The 26,722-nt window shown below is 40.5% G+C and overlaps 3 protein-coding genes across 6 annotated transcripts in view; 1 reads left to right on the forward strand and 2 right to left on the reverse strand.

The window, feature by feature from the left end:
- Positions 1 to 616: 616 nt before the first annotated feature.
- On the reverse strand, positions 617 to 10,658 carry LOC144093035 (rho-related GTP-binding protein RhoN-like). The gene is made up of 5 exons (XM_077626292.1): positions 10,349 to 10,658; positions 9,640 to 9,727; positions 5,745 to 5,854; positions 3,599 to 3,733; positions 617 to 1,221 (listed from the first exon to the last, which is right to left on the reverse strand). The coding sequence occupies exons 1-5, from the start codon at positions 10,451 to 10,453 to the stop codon at positions 967 to 969; spliced, it is 693 nt and encodes a 230-aa protein (XP_077482418.1). The 5' UTR covers positions 10,454 to 10,658; the 3' UTR covers positions 617 to 966.
- A 585-nt stretch (positions 10,659 to 11,243) lies between these two features.
- Positions 11,244 to 14,808, reverse strand: LOC144093247 (putative phosphatase phospho1). 2 transcript variants are annotated; one of them, XM_077626597.1, is made up of 3 exons: positions 14,669 to 14,808; positions 14,414 to 14,486; positions 11,244 to 13,243 (listed from the first exon to the last, which is right to left on the reverse strand). In XM_077626597.1, exons 2-3 carry the CDS (start codon positions 14,431 to 14,433, stop codon positions 12,481 to 12,483), a joined length of 783 nt encoding a protein of 260 aa, XP_077482723.1. In that variant the 5' UTR covers positions 14,434 to 14,486; positions 14,669 to 14,808; the 3' UTR covers positions 11,244 to 12,480. The 2 variants fall into 2 exon arrangements, with proteins under 2 accessions (XP_077482723.1, XP_077482724.1); XM_077626598.1 differs by having other exon boundaries at positions 11,244 to 13,238; positions 14,669 to 14,686.
- Positions 14,809 to 15,492: 684 nt separating this feature from the next.
- fbxl15 (F-box and leucine-rich repeat protein 15) overlaps positions 15,493 to 26,722 on the forward strand; it is a 76,590-nt gene continuing 65,360 nt past the window's right edge. For 2 of the 3 annotated variants that reach the window (XR_013306200.1, XM_077626314.1), the window contains exons 1-4: positions 15,643 to 15,710; positions 15,950 to 16,103; positions 16,569 to 17,071; positions 17,289 to 17,466. Coding sequence is in view for 2 of the 3 variants with exons in the window: in XM_077626314.1 (XP_077482440.1) it covers positions 15,655 to 15,710; positions 15,950 to 16,103; positions 16,569 to 17,071; positions 17,289 to 17,466 (891 nt within the window). In the remaining variant the exon portion in view is untranslated. Of the gene's footprint in view, positions 15,711 to 15,949; positions 16,104 to 16,568; positions 17,072 to 17,288; positions 17,467 to 26,722 lie in introns of all 3 variants that reach the window. The other variant, XM_077626315.1, reaches the window with a different exon arrangement.

A 26,722-nucleotide genomic window follows, 5' to 3' on the forward strand; every position in this document is an offset into this window, starting at 1 on the left:
TTACTTTTGCAATTTGTCAACTTTTAATGTACTCTTACTAATTTCTGCTGAGCATTTAAATGCATTGGAACCAAAATCTATATCCTCTAAAAATTGGACCATGAATTAGGGTTGGAAGATTGAAAATATGTTTTAGATTGTTCTTGGTGATCAGCCATGTCTTTTTTAAATGCAGATGAAAACTCACTGTATTTGGAACAGTCCATTAAAAGGAATCAATTGTTGCTATTTTTCAAATGATTTCTAATATGCAAAAATCGATTAGTTACAAGGGTACTCGGACATGTGGTCCCCGGACGTTTGGTCGACCGGACATTTGGTAGAACGGACGTTTGGTCGCCGGGTTGTTACTGTTGAAACCAGCTCTCGAAATTATAATCATGAGAGAGAGAGTGAGTTTAATATCTAAATATCTAATATCAAAATATCAACAGTAAACTCTGTCATAATTTGACAGCAAGCGAACCCGGCGACCAAACGTCCGTTCGACCAAACGTCCGGTCGACCAAACGTCTTTCGACCAAACGTCCGGTCACAATTTTAATAGGGTCAATCATGGCAATTCTGGTGTGAATGTAGTTTATACCTGAAATCACAGAAAACAAAAAGGCCTCTCTGACAATCACCCATTGTAAGTTTTTTATTTATTGGCCACAATTAATAATATGACAGTTATCTCCCCCCTATATGAGTCACTTCCCCCAGTGTTACGACAGTATAAATACAGCAACATTAATATGTGGTCACCCATGTTAATAATCAAAGCACTTGTGGTTTCATGAAATTGATAGTTGACTCTTTGTGTATCTGGTTTGATGGCGTGTTTGCCCGTTTTGTGCTATGTTTTGGATTGAGCCAAAATAAGAATGAAAAGTTGAAAATCCTACACTTGATGGTTTAGCTCAAATTGTCCTTTTTTAAGCAGTGCAAAGACTCGAGACACAATAAATTAAGTTTGCATACAGCTCACATGAGCGTGCAGCTCTTGGCGCGTGCTTTCCTGATGGCGGGCGGGCGCTCGTGAATATCAGTCCGAGGCGGCTGCTGCGAGACCCGCTTGAGCCCCCGTCGAGAGGCGGCGCGCTTAAGCGCAGGTCGGGTGCCGCACGTTACTGACGCCAGCGTGGTAACGTGGAACACATCGCGGACGGTGTTTTCCGAGTACTTGGAGGTGCACTCGGCGTACGCCGCGGCGCCGATCTGTCTCGCCAGATGAGTACCCTACGGGGACAAACAGGTTTTTGTTTCAAGGTGAGCCTCAAATAAATCACCCTGATAGAAAAAACTGAGGAAGAATGAAACGGCAAGACAATGAGGCAAAGGATGTTAACGTGCCAAGCGCGTGACATTTCTTGGGTTTTAGGAGCTCTTTTCATATTTAAACGATGCACTTCTACTTTCTTGAGTAGTTAAATCAGTACAGTATTTCTACTTGGCTCAGTTTTTGTCCTTTGGCTGCCTCAATTCAGCAGCAGCATGACTCATTCCGCTTGTGATCATTCGTCACATCTGAAACTGAATTTCTCCTCTGTTGGCCTTTTTCACACAGTCTCGGTCACCTTTTTCATCTCTATCTACGCTTTGAAAATGGAAAACGAATCGCTTGGAGTTTCATTTCAAGGGTCAGTTTACATTGGCGTACAGAAGAAACCCGACGTTCATTTTCATCCCAAGTCATGGTCAGCCAGTCTGAAGATAACCCAACAATAAACCTGTTTGTATTCAGGAGGCCGTATTTCTTACTCCGATTCAAAGAATCTCGTCCAAAGTTCTATAACGAGAACAGTAGGAACAACTCATGGGTGTAGAGTTCAAGTTGAGACCAAGTTGTGGAAACCACTCAAGTTTCTGTACTCAAGAATAGCCACCTTTGCATATTGTCTTTAAGTTTTAAAACTATAATTTTTTGTACTATCTACACCAGGGTTTCAGACTCTGGTTGGTTCGCGGGCTGCGTTAACGTCAACTCGATTTCATGTGGGCCGGATCATTTTAGATAAACTTAGATAGACTTTTTATAAATGGATTAAAAGAACTGGATTAAAAGCCCTGAATATTCAGTTTTGTATAGATCTAAAACAATATTTATTGTAGCTTTTTTTCCCTATATTTTTAGATTTTACAAAATGATTTTTGAACTAAAAACACAGAAAAAACTGATTAAAAAATGATAATTATTGATTTAAAAGGGGAAAAATCAGGAAATGTAATATACATCTATGCTCTTCATTTTAATTTGATCCTAAAACAGAAAGTCGGCACTCATGATTTACTTTCCCGGGCCACATAAAATGATGTGGTGGGCCAGATTTGGCCCCCGGGTCGCCACTTTGACACATGTGATCTACACTATCTCAATCTAATTCATTCTTGATCTTAAAATCGCTCATACTTAGGAAAAAAAGTCTAGTCAGTCAAATCTCATCTCATTTTCTGAACCGCTTTATCCTCACTAGGGTGGCGGGGGGTGCTGGAGCCTATCCCAGCTGACTTCAGGCCAGAGGCGGGGGATACTCTGGATTGGTGGCCAGCCAATCACAGGGAACAAGGAGAAAAAACAACAACCATTCACGCTAACAGTCATACCTAGGGGCAATTTAGAGTGTCCAATCAGCCTACCATGCATGTCTTTGGAATGTGGGAGGAGTCAGTCAAACCTAAATCGAAATGTAACATATTTTGTATAAAAAATATATATATATCTTATTTAGTCTAAACAGACATGTTTCTGATAAAGATCTAAGTCAAGAATAATTTGATCAAATGTTTTGAGTAAAGACTTGGGTCAACGACCATGGTATTTTTAATCAATGACGGTGGAATGTTTGGCATCTACTTCAGGAATAATCAAGTAGACTTAAAGATTTTGAGGAAAGTTAAAGGACTAAAGAATCTTAAGTCGAGGACTTTGGTTTGTTAGGGTAATGTGGAAATCATTCAGTGCCACCGCGGTGGAGTATGATTCCATTTCTAACATAAATTGTGTGCGGCCACTGTTGTAGCCTGCCTTTTGTCTTTGTGGATAGGATTAAATGCTTTCTGGCACAATAGCTTTTCAAACACAATGTCCTCCTTTTCTCTTTTTGCTCGCTTAGATATGCCTCGGCTGCCTTTCATACAGGCGACGGTAAGCCGTCTCTCCGAGTTAGCTTGCCGAAAGTCGAATGAAAAAGGTTAAAAGAAGCGTGCGTTTATCCAAATTCCAACTGAAGTCGTTTGATGTCCCCTGAAAAAAGCCAAATACAGCAATTACTGCCAGGATCCTTGTTACCTTTTGCCTTAATGGAGAATTGGAAAAAAAAACCTGTTGGCTTCACTGGATAGGGAATTCATATTTACATGAAAATGGGCTATTAAAATTCATGCACGGCAATGCTCCTTCCTCCAAGACACAAACAAAACAATTGAACTGGTGTGCATCTTGTGTTTGTCTTCCCGCTTAGTTCAGCTCTGCGAGTTCTTCTATTTGTTGAAGCAAATCCACCGCGAAAGTTTCAGATTTATTTTTCAGGAGTTTGTTTACTTGCGGCGGGACGCAGAGTAATCAACGGCGTTCGTTGAAGTTGACGGAACATTTTCAAATGGAGGCCCTCTTTACCTGTTCGTGGGTGACTGGAATAAGTTTGTGCTTGGAAAGCTCCCGCATGACGTTGACATCAGTCCTCAAATCCAACTTGCAGCCCACTAGTACCACTTTGGCTTTGGGACAGAACTCTTGCGTCTCTCCTTGCCACTGTAGAAAGAGCAGTGTTTACCAAACAGTAACTTGGCGAGCGTAGATTGCAACATTTCAGTTCCACATTTTTATTTTTCCCCCTGTTGAACGTCTTTTCTATCCCAGCACTCACAAGTACTTCACCCGTTCTGTTGCTCCATCTCGACAATCCGTCGGCGCTCACCGAGCAACCGGTGAATGGGAGCAATTTAGTTGAGTCACAAAAGGATCCGCTGGAATAAAGCGGTGTATTGTTTGCCTCTAATAATGCAAACTAGTGAAGGTTTTGTGCATGGTGTGCACACCCCTGCTACAGCTGCGAGTGTGGCCCGTCAAACTATGAACAAAAAGGCCTTCCTTAGTTAAGTATGAATAGAGATGCTATATCATGGATTTCAAGGCCATTTTTTTCATTGCTTGAATGTGGTAGGAATGCCACAAATGATTACTTTGCTAGTCGACTAATCAGCAATTTTCTTTTTTTAGATGAGTCTGTTGACATATAAATCATGTTATTTACGGTTATATGACTCTTTGCTTTATATTTTAGTTGGAGATATGCAATGGAACAATGCAGTAAGATACAGCAAGTTAGTCACAAATTATCATACTTTATTATACCATTCATTTCCGAAGAAGAATCTGATGTCTGTATATATCTTAATTTGATTTAATTGTCTGTTTTCCTCAAAAACTACGAAAATCTCCAACCATTTACTTTTTTCCCACAAGTTTTGTTCATTTGTCTGCCTTTCTTTAGTTAGCTTTTCTTCTTATTTTAAATGTTTAAACACATTCAAAATGTTTCAAAAAAAATAATGTTCACCATTAAAAGGCTCAAAAAGAAGAGGTAGACAATTTGAAGACCATCAATATCTTTAAATTATTAAATAGTTAATTTAATCATGTTGATTAGTTGTCAAGTATTCAAATTTTCAATAGATTTTTATTGGCAGTGATCATTCACTGCCAGTCCCTCCCAGTTCAAATGGATTTGATATCTTTGGCCATGACACGGACGCATCATAATTCACTGTCACCCCTCCCAGTTCAAACGGATTGTCTATGTGACACACTTTACGAATGCCCACACAAGGACCCTCGCCGCCTGAGGCCCTTTAGGAAACGAGCGAATTGTGGCACTTGGCAACGCTCCCGGCGCTAGTTAATGAATTCATGCTATATGACACATACTGTATGTAAGATTCTTCTATTTTTAGCCTTTCCCGCAGCGAGTCATTGCTTTCGCCAAGATTCTAAATAATTTAAGTGATGTTTTGTCTTTTTTTTGCTCATTCTGATGAGTGATTGTCATCGGCTTTTAATATTATTCGACGTTCAAAAAGTACCTGCTTGTTTATATTTTCATCAAACTTCTGAATAATCAATAGTCATGAAATTTCTTCAGTAATTAACACAGCGAATAAACCCAAAATGAGGTTACACAGTATTAATGTGATATTTAGAGAATTATATTTACCCACAATGAAACGTAAGGAATAATATACTCAAAATACTGATAGTTAAGTTTGGAGACAATAGAGGACACAATTGTAAAATTGAATCAGTTAATATTAAAAAGCTAATTTTGTAACTCTAGGGCAGGGGTGTCAAACTCATTTTTTGTCGTGGGCCATGTGGTAGTTTCAATTACATCTGGAGGGCCGTTATGTCTTCCAACTAGGCTGCCAAAATTAATCGATTCATAAATTCACACTTTCTCAATCGTGCCAATCGATAGATCATTTTTGGACATTCAAATTAGTAAAAAAAATTGCAATCATTGATTAAAAATGAAGAAACACAGGAAATAATCTACAATCTTCATTTGAATGTCATCATAAAACAGAAAGTTGGCACTCATCATTTACTTTCTCGGGCCACACAAAATGATGCGGCGGGCCAGATTTGGCCCACGGGCCGCCACTTTGACACCTGTGCTCTAGGGAGAGAAAACTAAACGGATTTGTAATTGTTCCATTCAGGATTATTTAAATCGTTTCACCTAAAGTTTCAAAGGAAAACTGACCTTTTTCACCACACTGTCTAACGTCTCTGGACGACTGATGTCAAAGCAGATGAGGACGGCATCCGAGTCCGGATAAGCTAAAGGCCGTACGTTGTCGTAGTAAGATGAACCTGCAGATGGCAAAAAAAGGAAAATTATCACATTAGGGTAAGCGACCAACACTTTGGGGGTCCATTCATTACCCAACAGAGCATCGTAACACGAACGGCTCGTCGCCCGCTAGTTGACAACGCTATTTCATTCTCCCAGGAGGCCTGCCATGAAACGGGGGCATTGTAACAACATTCCAGCGGCACTCGCCTCCTCATCCACAACATGTTGTGCCTTTGTGACCTAAACACTCGGCATCAGCACTTTGACACGGCATTCTAATCACATTCCATATTGCCATGCATAGAAATTTCGCCATCCTCCAGCACGCACATTATTCGCAAGATGCGCTCAACACCGAAAAACATTATTTCACAAGCGCACACCCCTGACAAGCAACAGCTGTGATCAAACCATTATCGTTTTCAATCTGTCAAAGCTGAAGACCGTTCTGCCCGTCAAAGCGGATCAGAAAAATTGAAGTATAACTGACTGATAATTGTGGAAATGGAGACACACAACTGAAGTCTCAAAGTATTTCCGTTTTTTTTCTTTTGTACGAATCAATGTTCTTTACTAATGGGTATTGATCGGAAAGTCTTTTTGGATCTACTCACCAGGTCTTTGTAGTGGTAGTACTTGTAGTACGATGCCCCCCGAGGACATAACGAGCCTCGGCCCATCTGTCTTCATCCCCCCCAAAAATCTTAAATAGCCTCCACCGTCATTCGCCTAACCCTTTCTCCTACGTCGGTGGACATTAGACCACAGCTGGGAGATTACTTATGAATAAATAAGCTACTTTGTTGTTAGAAGCTTCCTCCAGTGTTACACAATTAAAGAGCACTTATGTAAAACGGCCATTTTCTTAGCCTTTGAGTGAACTGACAGTGTAATGCTTAAAGAAAATACTTTTTCACAGCATATTTGATTTCTTCCATCGTTAGTGACTGTAGATCAGAGGTTGAAAAATGTTCCAATTTGGAACAATTATTTGTTATTATGAATTTTAAACCTGCAGTTTTCCACACTTGAAAACATGCAATCGACTTTGATCCGGCCATCACACGGTTTGCCAAATATTTCCCACACGTTTTTCCATCTTTTTCCATCAATTGCGTAATGGCGAACTTAAGAGTTAAGCTAAGTAAAAGAAAGTTTTAATGAGGCAGAATTTCGAAGCGACCTTTTAACGAGCCTTGAGACACTTCTTCTTAAACGCCAAAAAACAAAAACAACCGGAGGCATATTTACACTCGGCATTTATTCAAAACCTTGTTAGCAATTCTCCACGCTCTTATCGACATCTTCTCACTCTCGCTCACCAAATACACCATTTTTTTCGTCAGTGACGCTGAACGCTTTAAAATTACTGATAAGAGACAATCGGGCTGTCTGGTTTATCTTTTTGTCTTTGGTGATGCTCTGCATAATTCACTAGCGCACACACACAGACACACAGACACACATATACACTTTTAATCCTCCCTGATGACATCTTCCATCACAGTGCAGTAATGCTCATTAATATTGAAAGTGTGTTTGTCCTTTTTTGAAGGCCCATCTTTCTTACACATTCCCGCTGTGTTTTGTAATCCATTTTCTAGCGCTTGAAGTTGCGCATTGATATGATTATTCACTCACGCACAAACAAAAACGGAGTGCGGCTAATTGCTCGGCGCTCGTAAACAATACGAGACGTCCTGCGGAGATGACGTTCGGTCTCGCCTTAAAACGTCCAAAGTCCCTTGATTTGTTTCCGGCCGTCTTGTTTGTTTCATGACTTTTTTGTGGTTTCAGGGATTTTTTTTCCATTGTCCAGATTGTAGTGTTTTCATGAATGAGCTTTAGAATTGCTATTTAACACTTTCAATGCTAGTCAGACGCACAATGTTGTTTAATGTCGCTGTAAACAGACGATAACAAACAAGTTGGTTTCTCCCTTAACCCAATGGTTAGTAGTAATTGGCTGTTAAAGGCTTTTGGTGAAAATAATACTAAAATACTTTTTGCTCTGGAAACACGTTCATAGATGAAACATTTCTTCAATTTTGTTGGTTAGCTGTCCGGATTATTCCGTTCCTGACAAGCATCCCATGTTCCATTGCAGTGATTCATTCAATCAGCTGCGTTTGAAGGAAAACCAGTAGCAGGTTTTTTTCCAAAAATCAGCAGCCACCCTGCAAGACTCCCCAAAATTAATGAGGAACGATACAGAACTGACATCTGGGCTTCTCCCCTTGACATTTATGCTCTCCTTTCCTGTTGCGAGTGTCTATGCTGTCGTTGACTTTCTTACGGTCCACAGATGGTGTTAACGTGAGAACTTTTTAAATGTACCTAGTCCAAGGTTATTCACAAAAAGGGACCAAATCACATTCGAGTTTTGAAGTCAGAATTGGACATCTATCGCCGACAATGGCGTTGAATATCTCAACTGACTTTAGTTGCACCGAGTTCATTGATTTCCAATGTGACCTCGCCGTCCTAATGGAACCGTGTATCAGAACCTTCTCGACCGGAGCACTTAAGAGCACAGTGCTTTACTTTGACACCGTATCCCAGAGTCTAGTCGCTATTTTCACTGGCTTTAAACCTCTCAGCTTGTCGCAAACAGCGTGGAAGTACTGTAAAAAGTAAATAAAAGGCTCATTTCCCCATGCTGCTCACACAGCAGATCTGGAACGAGGCTTTCAAGGAAGCAATCGGAGGTCATCGGAGCCTCTCATGAATGATGGATGTGTAGTTGGGATGATCCCGCTGATGGATGATGGGATGAAACCCACTAACTTTCATAAGTGTTGTAGCAGAAGTGCTTTTTTTTTCTAGAACGTGCATATAAGGTTTGCACACCCCTGTTGTTGAAAAATACCGAATTGGCATGCTCATACTTTAAAGGCCAATGTTCCAAAAAAAGCAAAAAACAAAACAAAATGGACAGTGCTATTATGTAATGTTTGCATCACGTATGTCTGCTTCCAAAGCATTGATGTCAAATCCCGTCGATCTGGTCTGGCTGGACACGCACGCAAAAATGTAGCTCACGCTGTACTGTCATTGTGTGGAAACCAGTTTTTTTTTCCCCGAACCGTTTGTGTGTTACGTCAGTCAGTCAAAGGGAATGGTTTGACAACAATAGGTTTAGCTTTACAAAGGACACAGTGTTAAAAGTAAAAGTACATAGTTGTGGAAAACAAGAGTCACATAAACAAAGTTAAACTGATTCACTGTCTCCCATTCCCATTTTTTTCCGACCAGTATACACTGCCACCCCCACTCAAAAGTCCCTCCCTCCCTGTATACCTCCACCAAGACCACCACAATTAAGATCATAATTTGTTGAGACATTGTTGATCCAGAAATTGCAAAAAATCCACTATATTTATAGCTAAATATTTTTGTTTTTATTATAATTTCCAAATAATAGCAAAAATAAAACAAATAGGAAAAGTATAGCTATTTTTCTCTCTCTAAGATTTCTGAACTCCACGATCATACCTAATGATTATCTTAATAATAAATCAAAATAAGACATAAGTATAAAGCGTTTTTTTGCATAGGAAAATCTATATAGTTACATAATACTTAGATTTCAACATTTCAACTTTTTTCAGCGTGCACTTTTTGTTACCAATACACATTTAGAGCCATGCAACATCCAGAATCATGTAAGGGTAAATAACATGTTTATACATAAGCCGATTTGTCGATTAATCGATTGTAGTGGCTCTAGTTTCCACGCCAAAGTTTCTCTCGCATGCACGCACAAAATTTATCTCACGCTCAGGTTGACAAAAAGGCTTACCTGACGTGTCCCACATGTTGAGCTCAATGCGCTGCTTGTCGATTTCAAAGCTGGCCGTGTAGTTCTCAAACACCGTCGGTACATAATTCTGAATATGGAGGTAAAATTAGATGTCACATAGCCATTCAGCCTTTTTGAAGGGAAATTTGCCCTCCCACTCAAAATGCAATTGTCGCTATTAATAGCACCAAAACATTATTCAATACCAACATGTGCCTTTTGTATAAAATATAAATCAATTCAAATTAAGAAAAATAATTCAAAAAATTAAAACACAATTATATGTCAATGAGAAATAATAAATTGATGGAATTAACTTGAGGTAACTTTGGTTTGAAAATACCTTTGATATTTAAGACTAATTTGTTAGTAATTTGATGTATATCGGAGAAAATACAGTTTTTTTCGCGAATTATGGACATTATGAAAGCTTTGAACGCTCGTGCATAAATGAACTAAATGAACCCTGTTTCAGTCGTGCGTCATGCGTAAAAGCGCACTGACTCTAAACGCATTACCAAATTAAAATGCAATGTAAGTCGCTTTAGTTCGACATAAAGAAAAATGTATAGATATTATGACAGTTCATTTTTTTCCTGAATATTTATAGAAATAGAATTTACGACGACTAATGACTAAAATGTTACTTTAGGTCGCCTGGAGAGGGAGGAAATAATAATAATGTAATGGAATGTATCGTTATAATTACCTCCGGGTACGAGTCTTTGGCAAAAACGTGAAGGAGAGCTGTTTTTCCACACTGCGTGTCTCCGACCACCACGATCTTACACCGGAGTGGTCCTTTGCCCTCCATCGCGTGTACTGGGGGGATGTCACTGCGCGTCTTTTGTCATTTAAGCCTTCCTACTTCCACCCAACGCTAGAAAAACAACAACAAAGGCCACTTAATGCGTAGCAACGTTCTGATCTCCCCCAAAATCAAACTTGAACAGTTTCTAAGTAGCAGAGATGACGCAGGTTTGGCGGTCCGCACGCACTGAAGCTCCACGAGAGGATGGTGGCACCTAAAAATGTCAAAACAGACTCCCTGGCTTGCGTGTTTCCGCTTCTGTGATGTTAGATTTTCAAAATAAAATCGTTTTGCTATAAGTGGCTGTAGCAACTGGACGGTTTTTGGGATCATGCTCTGATTAAATAACTGTTGCAAGCATAATGGTCCCTCTTCTAAGATACTAATTGTAATAACATCATTTTTAATTGATAAAGTTCATTTATCAATTTATCATATATTTGCACATTTAACACTTTTATTTATGTATTGGGAGTGGGGTTACTATTTAAACATTTTATGCTAAAAATAACTCAAATTTAAATATTTATTAATTATTATTGCTAAAATTTCAACATGGATTTTTTTTGACCGTTTGGCGTCACCTTGTGGCCAAGTGAGTTGATACTGAATTTGTGTTTATTTAATGTTATCTGATAGGTTTGTAGTTAATTATTAAGCGAACCAGCCAATGTATCTTTAATGAATTGATGTTAACTTTAACAAGAATATTTTAATATTCGTTGAAACTGCATTTGTTATCTTTAAATGAAATTTAAAAAAATGATGTGACAGGGAAAAAACACTCAAGAGATGACTTGATGGCTTTATATTCCCTTTACAATGTTGTATTACATACATTTTTATATTATATATATAAATACAGCAGGTCAGGTTCAAGGTTGAGCAGGCACACTGCTGAATCAAAACTAAATTTGTGAAAGAATATATTTTTTCCCTTAAGCATCCTATCCATACCTACGGAACATCGTATTGCGTCTGCGGTGTATAATTATTGCACATATTTCAACTCAAACACGTTAAAACAAGACTGGTGTGAATGAAAGCCATTTTGAAGACTTACCCTTAAAACATCTTCCTATGGAGCAACAACCTTTTTTTAAAGGTATAATTGCAGCATTTTTCCTTAGGATATTGAATTAATCTTAAAACAAATATGCTGGTTATCCTCTTTTTCTAAACATCATTCTACTCATACATTATTCTGCATTTACAACAAATATGGACTTTGGTTAACACTCAGATGTGTTTGTTGAAAGTGCGTTGTGGAAAAAAAATACTCATCTTGAAGTAATACTGCAGTTATTGTTTCAAAAGTAAATATGCACACTTTTCAAGAATAAACAACTGTTCTGGAAACTAATGTGTTTTGCTTCAATTCGAACACTGCAGAGAGACACTTTATACAGTGGTGTTGATTACCGTAGCCCTATCATCCACAAGTACGTAGATTAGGTAGCGCCACGTCTCCTCTTCCATCCATTTTACCTGAACTTAACTTTCATACAATATTGCCAGTAGTGAGTGACTTAACACAAAATGGGTTACAACAACCCTGAGAGAACAACAAAGACAAGTGAATGGTTTCAAGGGATCATTAATCATGCCACATTGATGAAGTCAAATCAATTGATTGCTTGATTACCCATAGTGCATGTGACTATAGCCCGTTTAAAGTTGGTTAAATCAGATTATTGTTTTGACCACTCTGTTATTAAAAATACACAAAAAATGTTAGTTTAACTTTATGACCTTTTGCTCTCAGCAAATTCAAACTCAGATGGTAAAAATTCCAAAGAAGCTCCAAATTCAGGTATGAAACCTTTTTCAATTCATTATTTTTTTTCTCTTTTGGATAAAAGTTTGATTTTAATGGTGAACATGTTCAAATTCAGATGGCAGTTTGAGAATGCTGGTAAGAGTACTTTTTCCTTTCACACAAATGCAGATATTTAGAATATTTATGTAATCGTATATTCTACACTACGGGATTAGAGCACCTTTTAGTTACTGTTGTCGTTTCCGTCTCATCATCTTTCCTCTATGATTTTCTTAAGATAGCCCATGACGTCTTCGCCGCTGCTCCAGGGAACGACGTTGGCCTTGAAGCTGGCCCCCTCGGACTTGAGGAGCCTGTGCATGGGGAAGTCCTTCCTGGGAAAGACCGTGTCCTGGGGCCCCAGGGCCAGCGAGGGGCACACGTCGTTGGCCCCGTCCCCGACGTAAAACACCCGCTGGAAAGGCGCGTCGCGTTCTCGTTGCCTCTGGGCCAGATATTCCCTCAGAATCACCTGCTTGCACATGTTGTCCGGGCACCGCGGACACGAGTGGGCGTGGAACGGGAGGAGCACCAGGCGGTCGTCGCCGTCGTCAAAACTGGCCGGGTTGGTGAAGATCTTCCGGAAGAGTTGGCGCACCCCCGCGCGCTTCAGCCAGGTGTCGATGAAGAACATGTTGGCGTCCGAGATCACCACCAGCTCAAAGTCGGGCTGACGGTTCTGGAGGAAGTGAAGCAGCGCCAAGGTGCCGGGCGTGGCCGGGATGCCCTCCACGGCCGAACGCACGGCGTTGCGAGATACGCCCTGCTCGGCCATGTAGGTGAGGATCTGCTGCATGTGCTCGTTGTAGTGGCCCTCGCGGTAGCTGTTCTTCAGCCAATCGGGGAGCCGCTGCCCCGGCAGAGCTCGCAACACGGCGTCGTCGCTGTTCTCGTTCACCAGGGTCTCGTCAAAGTCAAACAAGACCAGGAAACGCGGTTCGTGAGGAGGAGCTGCGGTCATTTTGGGTCCTGTTCTGGCGACAGTGAATGATCGCGTTTCAGTTCCATTACATCGTTACGGTCGAGCCACTCAGAATTCTGTTGAGCCAATCCAATTCAGATCACATTGACCAATGGGATTGTCTTTGAAATATGCCAAATGAATCTTTGGTCCAAAGTCTGACATTCAATTCGGAAGACTACAGGAGATGGAAGCATATCATAACTGAACTTTATGAATGCTGAATGGCTTCTTTCTTCTGTCAACATTACACAACAGATATTGCACATGTTCTTACGTATGCGAGCGGGCTTGTCGCAACCGTGTTGAGACCTGTTTTTTGCAGATAAGGTGAAGAAACGATGTAGTCATAGGTTACATTACAAAAAGCTCAACTCCAAAAAGCCACAAGATGACAACAAAGCAAGTTTTGACCAAGGACACACAATGGCTTTGGCCTAACTCTGGGTTTTCAACAAATGACACACGAACACAGCACCGCAACTCTTTGAGAAGTGTTACAACGAAACCAGATTCTTCATGTGCAGTGCCTATATGAGATATGATCTAATTTAGGAATGCATTCTCACCTCAGAAACGTTTACTTCAAGGTTTGCACCCTTGAATTGTGTTCAAGTATCTGGTAAGCAGATGCCTCATGAACATTTGTCTTTTGTGATGTTTAAATCTTTCAAATCTGAAAAAGTGACTTATTTGCCAATGGTTGAAATCTGCAAACAGTATAGTTTTTTTAAACTCACATCAAACTATTTTTAAATCTTTCTATTTATTATTATTAAAGACAACTAAAAATGTTTTCCAAACGATTATTCTTTCAAATTGCAAAAAAAAGTCTTAATGTTATAACGGATTAATACATTGCCTAAGGGTGACATCACCCAAAATGTTAACACAGGACCCCTATAACCTACTGTAATTTTGATATTGCCCCTAATTTTGATTCATAGCATTGCACTCATTCATAAATATGAAACATACACCCGAAAGAATGTCCTGCGCATTTCTGCACACTCTAATTATAACACAGCGCTGCTATTTTCGCTTGCGAGGTCAACGCTGAAAGTCATCATAAACGTCGGCCAAATGCGGGATCGAAAAGAAAAACAACTCAACAAACATGGGGTTATCAAGTGGACATTTTGAAAACAAGAGTGGCTTAAAGCACGACTAAAAAGGCCCTTACCGATGAGGCAGCAACCGCATCCCAATGACGGCAGGCTTAGAGAAGATCCACCACCACGGCAGCAAGCCGCACACTGGAGGAAGGCGGTGGCAAACAGAAAGAAACGCCTCATTCAATGGATTGGCATGTTGCTGCCAAACGTCAGTAAGGACACCATCTTGGATGTGTCATACTAAGGCCCGTGAGCTACATTCTCCCACGTTCTTACTGAGCCATATCTTGTAATGTATTTGTATTTTTTTTCAATAAGCCAACCTGATAAGATGAGGTTTGGATCGTGAAGAGTCGCTACACCACCAAAACAGCAGAGGAAACAGCCATTAGCATCTCACTATTGCCCACATCCAGTATGGCGCCGACGGTGACGTCAATGTACGCTACTGTTTCTATTGAAGGCGCTGAAGGAACCAGTCAAGGCTGACGTACGAGATAGAAGTCACTTCCGTCACACCCTTTCGAAGTCAAAGCACTTCCGCAAAAAACAACAACAACAACACGTAAATAGAAGTTAGGAACGTTAAAGCACAGTGCTCAAGATTCCCTAAAATCATTCTCATCAGCAAATGCCTACAATATAGTCAGTCAGATTCTATAGTTTTTACCATCGTTAAATCGTTTACTTCAACTGAGGCACGCCCCCCCCTACAAACATATAATTAACATACCTATACGATTTTATTGTGACTATAAACTGACACCAGGAAAAACATGGTACTAAAACACGTACGTACTAGTACTATAAAAAAGTATGTGTACTTTGCAACATCATAACGATCTTACAGGATTTCCTTTCTCATTTGGGAAATTTGAAGTGCTTTATAAGTATAGTATTTCTGACTGTACTATAGTGAGCCTCCTTTTTCTATAAATGTATATGTTCTCTATAATTCTCGTATGCAGTTTCTTAGTGCTCTCTTTTGCAATGTGTTTTTTTCAAAGATTGCGAATTTAGATAACACAAAGTAATAAAGCGCACCATCTATTTACATAATACTGTAGCGTGCATCGATATTTGAATACATATTCAACACTCAGAATTGAAATATAAGTTTATTTCTTAAACAGTAGGTGGCAGCGAAACAGCCACAATAACGATTAGGCGAAGAAGAAAAAGAATGACGGACACAACAAATGCCATCAAGTCATTTCAGCCGGTGCAAATTCAATTACGGGAAACAGACGCTGGATTAAAAGTAATTTAGTTCAACATGGATGACGACGCACCAACGCCGACGTAAGATATGATTAAATATATTGATTCCTACGACTTTTTTGCATGCCAACTTGACAATCAAAGGTCACTAAATCTATATTTTTCCGTATATGAGCGCACGTGTATTGAGTTATGTTCGATTATTATTGCCTCATCGGAAAAGCATCCGATGTGTTTAAAACGATGAATACCGATTTCGATTGATATTTTTCCCCTTCTTGTTTCACTTCCATGCAACTGTGGACGATTTTTGGTTAAATCAGTGGCAACTTCGAGAAGTTTAAAGCTGATAATGCACTGGTTAATAACGTTTTCTCCAGCAGGTGTCGCCTATTGGCTTTACCGTGGGAGGACGTATTGGTCGCCCATATTTTACCACGTTTACCGTTGATGCAGCTTTTCGACTTGCAAAGAGTCAGCAAACGATTCCGTGCGCTCATCCGACTCTTTTTCACCAAACGCACAACTTTTGAGCTCGTAAGTATTCATGATAAAGTATTTTTCCCCCATCAATAAGTGCAGCGCACATAACAGGGGCAAACTTATGCATGTGCTTTTGTTTCCAAGATTAAAGTTCAAATGTGCATCTAAAATATCTGTACAATGAAATGTTTTATTATGAATGTGAAATGTTTTAATACTTCAGAAAAGAACTGAATACAAAATGCTGAATGTTGTAGTATGTCATGGAAGTTAACTGGTTGAATGTGGTAAAATGGCCTCTTGACCATTTGTTTGCAAGAGTAAAGTATGTGAACAATGAAATGTTTTATTATTATGACTAAATATTTTAATAATTCTTAAGAAAATAACTGAATATATAATACTGGATGTTGTATCTCATGGAAGGGAACTGGTTGAACGTGATTAAAATGGTCTCTTGACCTAATTGGACTCAGATTTTGACCCAAATACCTCTCTAAATCTCACAATTTTGCACAGGTTGGACACCATGTTCCAAAAGTGGCCTTTTTCTCGCTAGTGAAGGACAACAATGTTCTCCGCAAGCTGTTACTTGAAAGCTGCTCCTCCTGGCTGACGGACAACGACTTGCTCCCCGTCGTCAGCCGGAACCCGCGTCTGCAGACGCTTGACTTGAGCGGCTGCAACGGCCTGACACGGCATGCCCTGGTAGCCGTGTCTTTGACCTGCGTGCATCTGCGCCACCTCGCCGTGGCCCGCTGCGACTTTGTGGACGGCCCATCTCTGCGCAGCCTGGCCGACCATTGCGGCGAGCTGAGATCGCTCGACCTCAGCGGCTGTTGCCGGCTGACAGATGCCACCATCTGCTACCTGGCCAAGAAGTGTGTACGCTTAACCTTTCTGTCTTTGGCCGTCAATGAAAATATCACCGATGAGTCAGTGGAGGATGTGGCCAAGAACTGTCGGGGCCTCGAACATCTGGACCTCACTTGCTGCCTGCGGGTCAGGGACGTGTCCATAAGGTATGAATTTTTTTCATTTTTTTCCCCCCAGATGTTTCAAGTCACATTTTAGTCAAATCATCACCAATTTTAGCTTGGTTCAATCTAATTTTATGTAAAGACGGTATTTGGAGATCAAATCGCTTTAGATTGATGAATCCAGGTAATTGTGCAAATGTGTTTATGGCTTTTGAAAAGAAAAAAAATCCTGATTTGAAGAGCATCCTGCCATTTACAGGACAGTTGCGGAGTACTGCCCTAAACTGCAGTCATTGAAGGTGAAACACTGCCATCATGTGACTGAGTCCAGTCTGGAACCATTACGCAAACGCAAAGTGCTGATCGACGTACATCCGCCACCAAGGAGGGACCGTCTTTCTCTTGCAGTGGACTGTGGGCCCTATGTCAATATCCAGGTATAATCAATGTACCAATATTTATAAACGATAGGCTTTTTGTGTTTTACAATCATGCTAGAACGTTTTAGGCACAAACAGAATGAAATTATTTAATTGTTTTTTTTTAAGTGTAAAAGCTCATGTCTTCCTAATGAGAGAAAACATATAACGAAACAAATAGCAAGATGTCACAATAATACAACTATAGTTATTTTTTAATACTTACCCTTCTGTGGAAATGCTTCTCTTATATTAAGTGGTGTTTAAAATGAATTAATATTGGTTTAAGACGTTACATTGAATAGGTATCACTTATGGGTTTGATAACGTACAAAAAAATGAGCATTAATAGTTGCATAATTGTGCTTGAAAAAGTGATTTCAATTAAGTTATTGTAGTTAGCTGGGATAGGCTCTAGCACCCCTTTATGCCCCTTGTAAGGATAAGCGGTTCAGAAAATGAAAGAATGTATGTGAAAATGCATTGTTCCCTCTAAAATGCCTTAAAACTGATCAAAACTTGTACAATTATGAAATTTGACTGTTGAACTGGTGTCGGTCTTCCAGCAGAGGTCAGCCTTGAGCTGTAACATGACAGTGATGCTGCTATCATTTTACTTTAAACATGATCTTTCTCATGACCAATTCTCATGTTTGCAATGAAGTGTAACAGTCATAAAAATATCAAGGCAATAGCTACTTGAAAACTTGAAAGGCTGCAGCCCAAAATGTATTTAACCTCCAAGAAATGCTAACCCACAAATCAACAATACATAATGGCTGTCCAAATAATGACATTAACAAAGTTTCCATTAACGCGATGATGGTGGAGCGGGGCCACAAATGCATCCGTGCGTGAATCCACATGCCTGGGTCGTTGATATGACAAAATGAACACATCTCTTTATGCCAAGAAGGTCCAGGACACACTCGTCTGAATTAGTTCTCAAGGAAAAAACATTTTGTCACTTCATTGATCGAGCAGCTTTTGAGTTTCCTTGATGGAATACCTACGGAGGATCCTTCTGGAGGAGGGAAGGTTTTCTGAATCACAAGAGCTTCCTGCAGGAAGTGCTCTATTCCGCTCTCATCTGCTCAAGGATTTGGCTGTCTGCGATGGCCTACCCTCAACAGCCCGCTAATATCCACAGGGGATCAACTGCCATCCACAAATTTGAGCCCCTGAAAGCCGTTCACCAACATTGGACATCAGATAAGACTGAGTGGATCATTGGGACTTGAAATACGGAAGCTGCACGACTCCATTTTTTTCATGGCTGTGCTGAAAACCAAGTTGTTGTCGGGTGCGATGGAAAGCAGTTGGACTTTTTGGAGATGTTTCACCTTGTGGTACTAAACCCAAGAAGCCGAGCAGTTTGGATTGACCACACATTTGCTAATATCCTATGAAATGACTGAAGTTAGTTACTAACCTTTGGTGGAATTACAAATTAACGGAACTTGGAGCATCAGCCATATGACTTTGACCTTGGGACTGGCGCTGTCCAATGTCCTGAACCCGAAAACACCTCCTCCTACTTTACCCATTTTTCCTGTGACCCCAAAATGAAAGACCTCTATAGTATGAACTACATGATTTTCCTTCTAAAAGGTGGTCCACCTAAAAAGGACCTGGGGCTTCTTGCCAATATGTGAGTCTCTCAATTAAGGGAAAAGAAACACGGGACAATCTGTAGTTGTTGAGAGAGATCCACCGAGCCGGCCCCCTAAGCCTGAGAGATAACCTTTTGTTCGTAGGCATGTTTCACATAGTTTCAGGGGCCCGGTGAACGCAAGCTTGATGAAGCTTTGCTTTATTTTTGCTCACTGTAAAGGTCTCCGAGGGGACGGTAGTATGGGGGAAGCACTCTCCCCTCAAAGGCAATACGCCTCCGTGCCGCAGGTTAGGTGGTCCTGGGGCCAGGCCAGGGGAACTTTGCTGAATGATACCTAATCATCCATGCCCCCCGGTCCCTTACTTTCTCACGTACATCTTAAACTACACTAAAAAGGGCTTTTGCTCTATCTTGAAATCTGATTAAAGGGTAGCTCAATGAATTTTAAGAATGGCTGTATTAACGGGACCACCCACGGGTAAGTAGCAAGGTAATCTAAGTCAAGTTAATAGGAAGGTAATAGGCTGGTCAAGAGTGGCCTGTCAGCAAGTTGTTTTATGATTAACTATGGAAGGAACAGTAAATCATTGTTCACAAGATACCTGACTGTATTTGAGTCAGGGTAGAACAAACCGATTTTCTCGGTGAGTCACCATCGTGAAAGGAACAGAAACATGGGCAATTTGGGATCCTTTGTGGGCTCCAGGTCAGATTGATGGGCCCCTGCTTGGAAATTCCTTAGTCATAAGATCTGGCAATGATGGTTTTTGATAGGGAGGGTGATCAGATTATTTATTGGATGTAATTGGAGTATTGAAAAGGGAATTTACTTTTGCTGAATTGGGCTATTGATTTAGCTCTCTGGTTATCATTGACTGTAACAGATATCCAGTCGAATGGTATTTATAATGATTAGGAAAGATTGCAGTAGAAGTCTATGGTAGAGTACCTGAATTTATGAGAAATTCACTTTGAGATTATTTTTCTTTCTTTTTTATGTTTTGGATTAAACTAGAGTGAAACTATTCTCTCAACAAGGGATGGGGAAGCACTGCAGTTCAGTGCTTATTGTAGTTGCTGTTGTAAAATGTTTAACAATAGCAAATGCCAATAAGTTGCCCATCAAATCTGGCTTCCATTAGACAACTTTAAGGGCATGGCAACTGCTTTTGAAAATAAGTTTCATGTGGCAGCCTTCTGAACCACCACAGTCTCCCCAGTAGGCCACCAGGGCTTTGTCAAGACAGCGTGCACTGCCTTAAACCCACCAGCCCTCACACCCCTACTCCCCCATTATGCCGTATTCAGTCGAGCAGAAAGTAAAATAGCATCTTCTACAGTCTTGATGCCAAAGCGGCGTGTTGGACAGTTCACTGTTAAATTTTTGGAATATTTGGGAGTCGTAAAATATAATTGGGGGATTGGATACATTTCCAAATCCTCCACTAAGGACTGGATTTTGCTTCAATTCTGTATTTTGGGAAAACTTCACATCAGAAGTGACGGATATGTCAACTCGCTTGTTTATCCTTTTGAATCAAAGTCTGTCCCATTTCTTCCATTTGCAGCTCTTCCAATTATTAACATGTATATGTAAATATATATGTAGAGCCCCTTAAGATCTTTGCTGAGAAACCTTTGCAGGCATTTGTGTGACTCTCCATTATCCAGTCTTGTTTTTGCCTTTTCATTTTCTTCTTCGTCTTTTGTGTCTCCATTTGTTACAAGAACCGAGACACATTTTTGGCTGGTTGTCCTCATGAAAAAAAAAAGTTCTTTAACAAAATATTTTGTTGCCATTGTCGACCCTTCTATTGTCTTAGATGCAGAGTTGTGCACAGTGTGCAAATGCATGATTTAGATATGTTGTTTTTGCATTTTTATTTTTTGGGGGTAGGCCTACTCATCTTTGATCAGAGACTTACCCAAACATATATTTAGCTCACATGAACCAACATGCATTTCCGCTCCCTACCCAGCCTGTCTGTAACAGTACGCTTTGTAAATATCGATAAGGGGAAACCACCCCCACCTAAAAAAAACACTTTATGGGATGCTTAGATGAGCTCCTCCTACAAATAACACCAGCGGTGCATCTAAGGGAGCACAGTTCAACATTTACACAGTGTAGCTGAAGTCAGATTATGCATGGACTCAATTGACTTAATGCATATAAAAAGACTAGATTCTATTAATGAACAGGCCACCCTCAGGCACTGGTCCGACCTGAGAGCAAGCTAATCTGGCATGCAAATTAAATCCTGCCTCCATGTGTGTGTGCGCTGTCACTTTAATGCGATCCATTACACCATTTCCACTTATTTTATATATAGTGTTGTAAAAAATAGCCATGTTGCCTTGCAAATGTTTTTCTTCACTTGAAATGTAATTAGGATAGCCAAACAAGTTGCCACACAAAAATTCAAAATGACTTTTTTTCCACTCTTATGTAGTCTCAGTATTTGAGAAAACATCAGAAAATCGGATCTAACTTAGCGTTAACGGCCCGTCTTTTTTCGCCTTTAACAGAAGTGAGCCAATTGAATATTTGCTGTTTATCTGACACAGGGGTTCCCTGACAAATATAAATAAATAAAACCTTCCAGTTGCAGGTATTTGCGAGTATGTGCACCTCATTTCAAGCACAATTAACTTGAAATGGAGTGCTGCAGGATCAATAGTCCCCATTCGGTCCAGCAGAGGGTTGTTGGGGTGGATGTCACTCTATGGAAATGGCGCACATATGGTAATAGCACCAGTTTAACAACAACTTGGAGAATTTACTGTTACCGTTTGTTTTTAAGGGACGAGAAGAATAACAAACAGCATGACGCTTTTTGGAGCCATCTTCTCTCGTCCCGGCTTCAATTAATCCGAGAGACGCCATTTAAAAGCTAATGAGCAGGGAATAAAACTAATGCGCGTTGGTACTCGAAGGACGTTGAAGAGGAGTTTCGTAATTCCACGATTTTGACTGCAGTAGCCTAGCCTTATGACACGATATAAATGAACGCCCGTTGACCCTGTTCCTTCATCATATAGACAAGGGAAAAAAAAAAGCAAATTAAAGGCAATTCCCCGACCAGGCGTTAGCTCGCAACCCACCACCTTTCCCCGGCTCGGAACGTGGCATTTATTTGCCGGACTCTGTTTCAATTTAAAGGGAATGGCAGTCGAAAGAGGCACAAGGGACAGTGTCTCATCACTGCCACTTACCAGTCTTATAGGCCTGCTGGTGGAGGAGGGAAACCTCACAAGGCAGCCCCCCATTTAAACAGCAAAGAGCTCCACCAGTCAATGTCACGTACAACCCACTGATAGCCTCGTATTCCCAATCTCTTTTGGAGACTGTGCACCCCCATGTTGACAGGTTCATGGCATCTTGGAGAACACTGCATGGATTTTTAAGATCGTTAAAGTCGGTTCTTCCCCCCTCATGTTAATATAGCTTATACCAGAGGTGGGCAATTTTAAGAAAGATTGAAGTCAACATTTTTGTGCTTGATCAGTGTGAGCAATTTTGACATATTTAATCAACAATATGCAGAGTAGTTTGGGGTATTTTTAACCGTCCTTCAATTTTTTTAAGGTGTTCACTATACTCCAGGTGAGGCAGACTTTATAGCTAGACACATATCAATGACAAAACACATGTACTAAAATAATAGTTTATTTTTTAAATGATGCCAATATGCAATGGATGACACCATTTTTTTAAATTGTGGGGTCAGACCTTAGTATATAAACAGGGCTATAATTTGGGTACACGGTCGATTGGTCGCCGATCTTTTGGTTGCCGGTCTTTTGGTCGCCGGTCTTTTGGTCGCCCGGAAGGTAAGTGATAATTACCATTTAAATCGTTGCTCAAATTCCCTAAATACAAACTGCGAATTACTATTTAGTCCTACTTAATGCCCTAGTATTTATTAGGCTAAAGAAAAGCTCAAAATTTCCCGGACTTTTATTGTTTTTTGTTGGAGAACTTGTTAAGACCCTGACTGACGTCGCTTCTTAAAGGGACAACGCATGTACATACAAACTCTTATACACTCACACGTCGGCTCATTGAAACTGCTCATGGCCATTGTTGGCTTTTATTGATGCGTAGACCGTGTTGTTTTACCTTGTTTTGTCGCCGGTCTTTTGGTCGCCCGTTGTCGCGGTCGGGGCGACCAAAAGACCGGCGACCAAAAGACGGCGACTAAAAGACCGGCGACCAATCGACCGCACACGATAATTTGAGTTCATATCATATATTGTTCTAATGGTATGCCAATAATCCTATTTCGGAAACAAATTAATCTTATTGATGTATTTTCTTGGACTCTCAATGGCAATGAATGAGCTGATTAATAATTAGCCATTGAGAAACAGTTGACCTCAAAACAGCTTGACTTTCCAGCTCAAGGACGTTCATGGGAGCCCTGTTATAAAGACGACATACGGATATTCTACCCCTACAGGGTAAACCGTTGACGGAAGACAAACAAACTGGTCTGAAAATAGCTATGCTACTTTTTGGGCAATTAGCCCATTAGAAATTCAGCATCCTGCCCATGCAGGCCTGGCAACGGGGGGTAAATTAGTGTTCCGAGATGAATTACTGAGCCAAAGGGAAATCATACGTTCAAGTGCCGTGTTATGAGACAAAAATACAAAAAAATTGGGACACGTCATACAGAATTTATTTCCCCCCCCTGCGGATTTCTTTCCATGTTTTGTACTTTCTTCCCTAATATTCAAGTAACCCGAATTGTTGCTTTAGTTCTCAGAAAATCTAAACCAAATCTAATTATCATAAAACACCATTTGCCAGTCAGACCAGTAAAATGGCGACACCTCCGCAACCCTCATCTGCCAACCTGCTCGTATTTTCCTTCTGAGCGCCATCTATTTTGATTTCAATTAAGGTTCCTGAGTGTGACTGTTGGAGAGAAATTGCCTGCCTTTTTAATTAGCTCCTCTAAGTTGTGGAAGCAATTGTTTTTGTATTTTCCCCTCAGCACTTTTCTCTTTGATGACTGCCATTTTATAGCCAGGAGTGAATATGCCATTTTGGTCCTGCTAACAAACATGCAAAACAAAGCTTATATGTCTTATTTGCCATGTTTGGAGAATTAAATGTGTGCTATGTGTGAGTTTTCTGGAGGTGGGCCTTTCCCCGCATTGCCGATGAAGAGGTCACTACAGGTTTAGGACCACATGGTGCGACGCAGGCCGCTGCCCGCCAGTCAATAATCTATTACGACCCCCATCCCACCCCTCTACTGGCCCCCCATCCCCAGTGTGACTAATGCACTGCGCAGAGATGGCCTCCCCGAGGTTAATGCTGCACCGCTGACCCCGTTCTCTTTCTGACAAACTCTGTCAGCGCTTGATCGGGAAAAGATGCTCCTCTGCCCAAAAGGAGGGGCTTGATACATCCCAACATATTGCAGCAATCCTCTTATACCGAGCAAATATGTCCCCGAGTGGCTGTAAGCGGTATAAACGTGGGTGGAACTCAGTAGAATATAGTGAAAATTGGTTAAGCGGATGTCAGTTAAGTATTTTTCTGACTATTTCTTGCCAATTGGGAATTAATTGTACTCTCAATTTTTAGATTGCGGCATTCGTAGCTGAGTTCACAAAAGCAGTTTTTTTTAAACTTATTGGAAATCCACGGAACCCGCAGATAAGAATGCAAGTGTCAAATGCCACTGTATTTTTTCTGTCTATTTGTGTGCGACAAATCATCTTAATGGCCCATTAACTGTCTCACCAGTAGGAATTGATTGGATTTGTATTTTGTGAAAGTACTTTTGCGCACTCGAGACCAAATTTTAAAAGCCTTGGAAAGCTTTTGGATTCAACTCTAAAGAATCTGCCTTGGCCTTGGTCTTATCCTTCACCCATAAAAGTCTTGCCTTTTATGGTTTTGGGAAATTCTTGGTTCAGTCTTGATTGTAGTTCCGAGTCTTAGTCTTGACTACATTCATATGTCAAGGTTGCAGTGAAACTGGTTTCAAGGTTTCCTTGAAAAACCTGTAAGGCAAAGCACTTGTATCTCCATCATAGGGCAAGTGACCATTTTTGGTCATTAAAAATAAATTAAAAAAAAAAAAAAAACACTAACACCTGGTGTTCACACAGTTGGGCATCCCATTTTGGCTCGGTTATGGCCTACTTGACCCAAAATATGAAGTCCAGTTCTCAATACTAATTAATTAATCAATTTTCCTAACCGCTTATCCTCAAGGGTGGCGGGGGTGCTGGAGTCTATCCCAGTCAACTATGGGCAGTAGGTGGAAGACGCCTTGAATTGGTTGCCAGATGTTTTAGTTGTAATTTATCATTATGATAAATTATTGTTCATAAAATTATGGCTCTAATAACATTTTAAAGTTGATTGTTTTTGTTCTTTTAAAAAAAATGTTATTTGATACTATTTAACCCATTGACAAAAACACATTCAGTTCTAATCGCTGAACTAAATCAGCTTTGAAGTTAAGGTAGTACTGAAATGTGTAACATCCATGTATGGATTCTCAGTGACTTTTTAAAATGGCCACCCTCCTCATTTGCATACGGTGATATTTGCACTCCAGTTATGAGTCTCTTGAATGAATCGGTGCACACGGCCCAGCCGCACGAAACGGAATAAGAATCCACGCCATTAAATCTACGTCTCTTTGTGTCACCGCGGTGTTCTAATAATAAATCACCTGCCTCTGCCGAGAGACGCTCATCATTTGAAATTCTAGCAGCGGGCCTCTGGTGCGAGGGTGGGCGGGGCTTCGCCGAGCAGACGGAAATTAGCTGCACCTGAATGACAAGGCAAAAAAAGCTGCCGCCCCCAGAGGGACTGCGATCTACACACAAACTCCCTTTTAATAGACTTACACCTCATTTGGCCTCTAAAGCTTGTTGAAGGGTCCCCAAGGAGCAAAGGGAGGATGGGGAGGGGGGCTCAGAAGGCGGGCCCCTCAGAGGTCAGAGTCACCGCCGCTCGCTGTAAAGCAGCTGCAGTGAAACTGGGAGCTTGATTAGACGGTCGTTCAGGCCCAGACGGGGACCGTCGTGCAGGGACAATTATGTAGTTTTACTTGCAAAACAACAGCTCCCATTTTGACTGTACTGCATTGGCAGAGAGCCCTCAATGGGCCCAAAGTCAGAAACTGTCTCAACAAGGTTTAAGCCATGGGAATTTAAGGCCAATTAGAATCCCAGTTTTCAAACTACACTAGCCACAACGCTTACCCATGTTGGTATTAATCAAAAGTCCGTAGTCTAGTGCAAGGGTGTCAAACTCTGGTTGGTTCGCGGGCCGCTTCAACGTCAACTTGATTTCACGTGGGCCGGTCCATTTTAGATATCTTTAGATTTTTTTAATAAATGGATTAAAAGAACTGGATTAAAATCCCTGAATATTCAGTTTTTTTATTGATCTAAAACAATGTTTATTTTAGCTTTTTATATATATTTTTTTGATTTTACAAAATGATTTTTGAACTAAAAACAGAAAAAAATTGATTAAAAAATTACAATTATTGATTTAAAAGGGGGAAAATCAGGAAATTTAATAGACATCTATACTCTTCATTTTAATTTGATCCTAAAACAGAAAGTCAGCACTCATGATTTATTTTTCCGGGCCACACAAAATAATGCGGTGGGCCA

This window comes from Stigmatopora argus, chromosome 18, assembly GCF_051989625.1.
Source record: "Stigmatopora argus isolate UIUO_Sarg chromosome 18, RoL_Sarg_1.0, whole genome shotgun sequence".
Lineage (NCBI taxonomy): Eukaryota > Metazoa > Chordata > Actinopteri > Syngnathiformes > Syngnathidae > Stigmatopora > Stigmatopora argus.

Bases quoted from the DNA above. Each gene is read 5' to 3' on its own strand.
- LOC144093247 (XM_077626597.1), bottom strand. From the start codon at position 14,433: ATGCGGTTGCTGCCTCATCG. The intron at 13,244-14,413 runs GTAAGGGCCTTT...CACTGTCGCCAG, and splicing joins ATGCGGTTGCTGCCTCATCG to AACAGGACCCAAAATGACCG.
- LOC144093035 (XM_077626292.1), bottom strand. From the start codon at position 10,453: ATGGAGGGCAAAGGACCACTCCGGTGTAAGATCGTGGTGGTCGGAGAC. The intron at 5,855-9,639 runs GTAAGCCTTTTT...TGCCATCTGCAG, and splicing joins CAACATGTGGGACACGTCAG to GTTCATCTTACTACGACAAC. The intron at 1,222-3,598 runs GTAAAGAGGGCC...TTGTCCCCGTAG, and splicing joins TTCCAGTCACCCACGAACAG to GGTACTCATCTGGCGAGACA.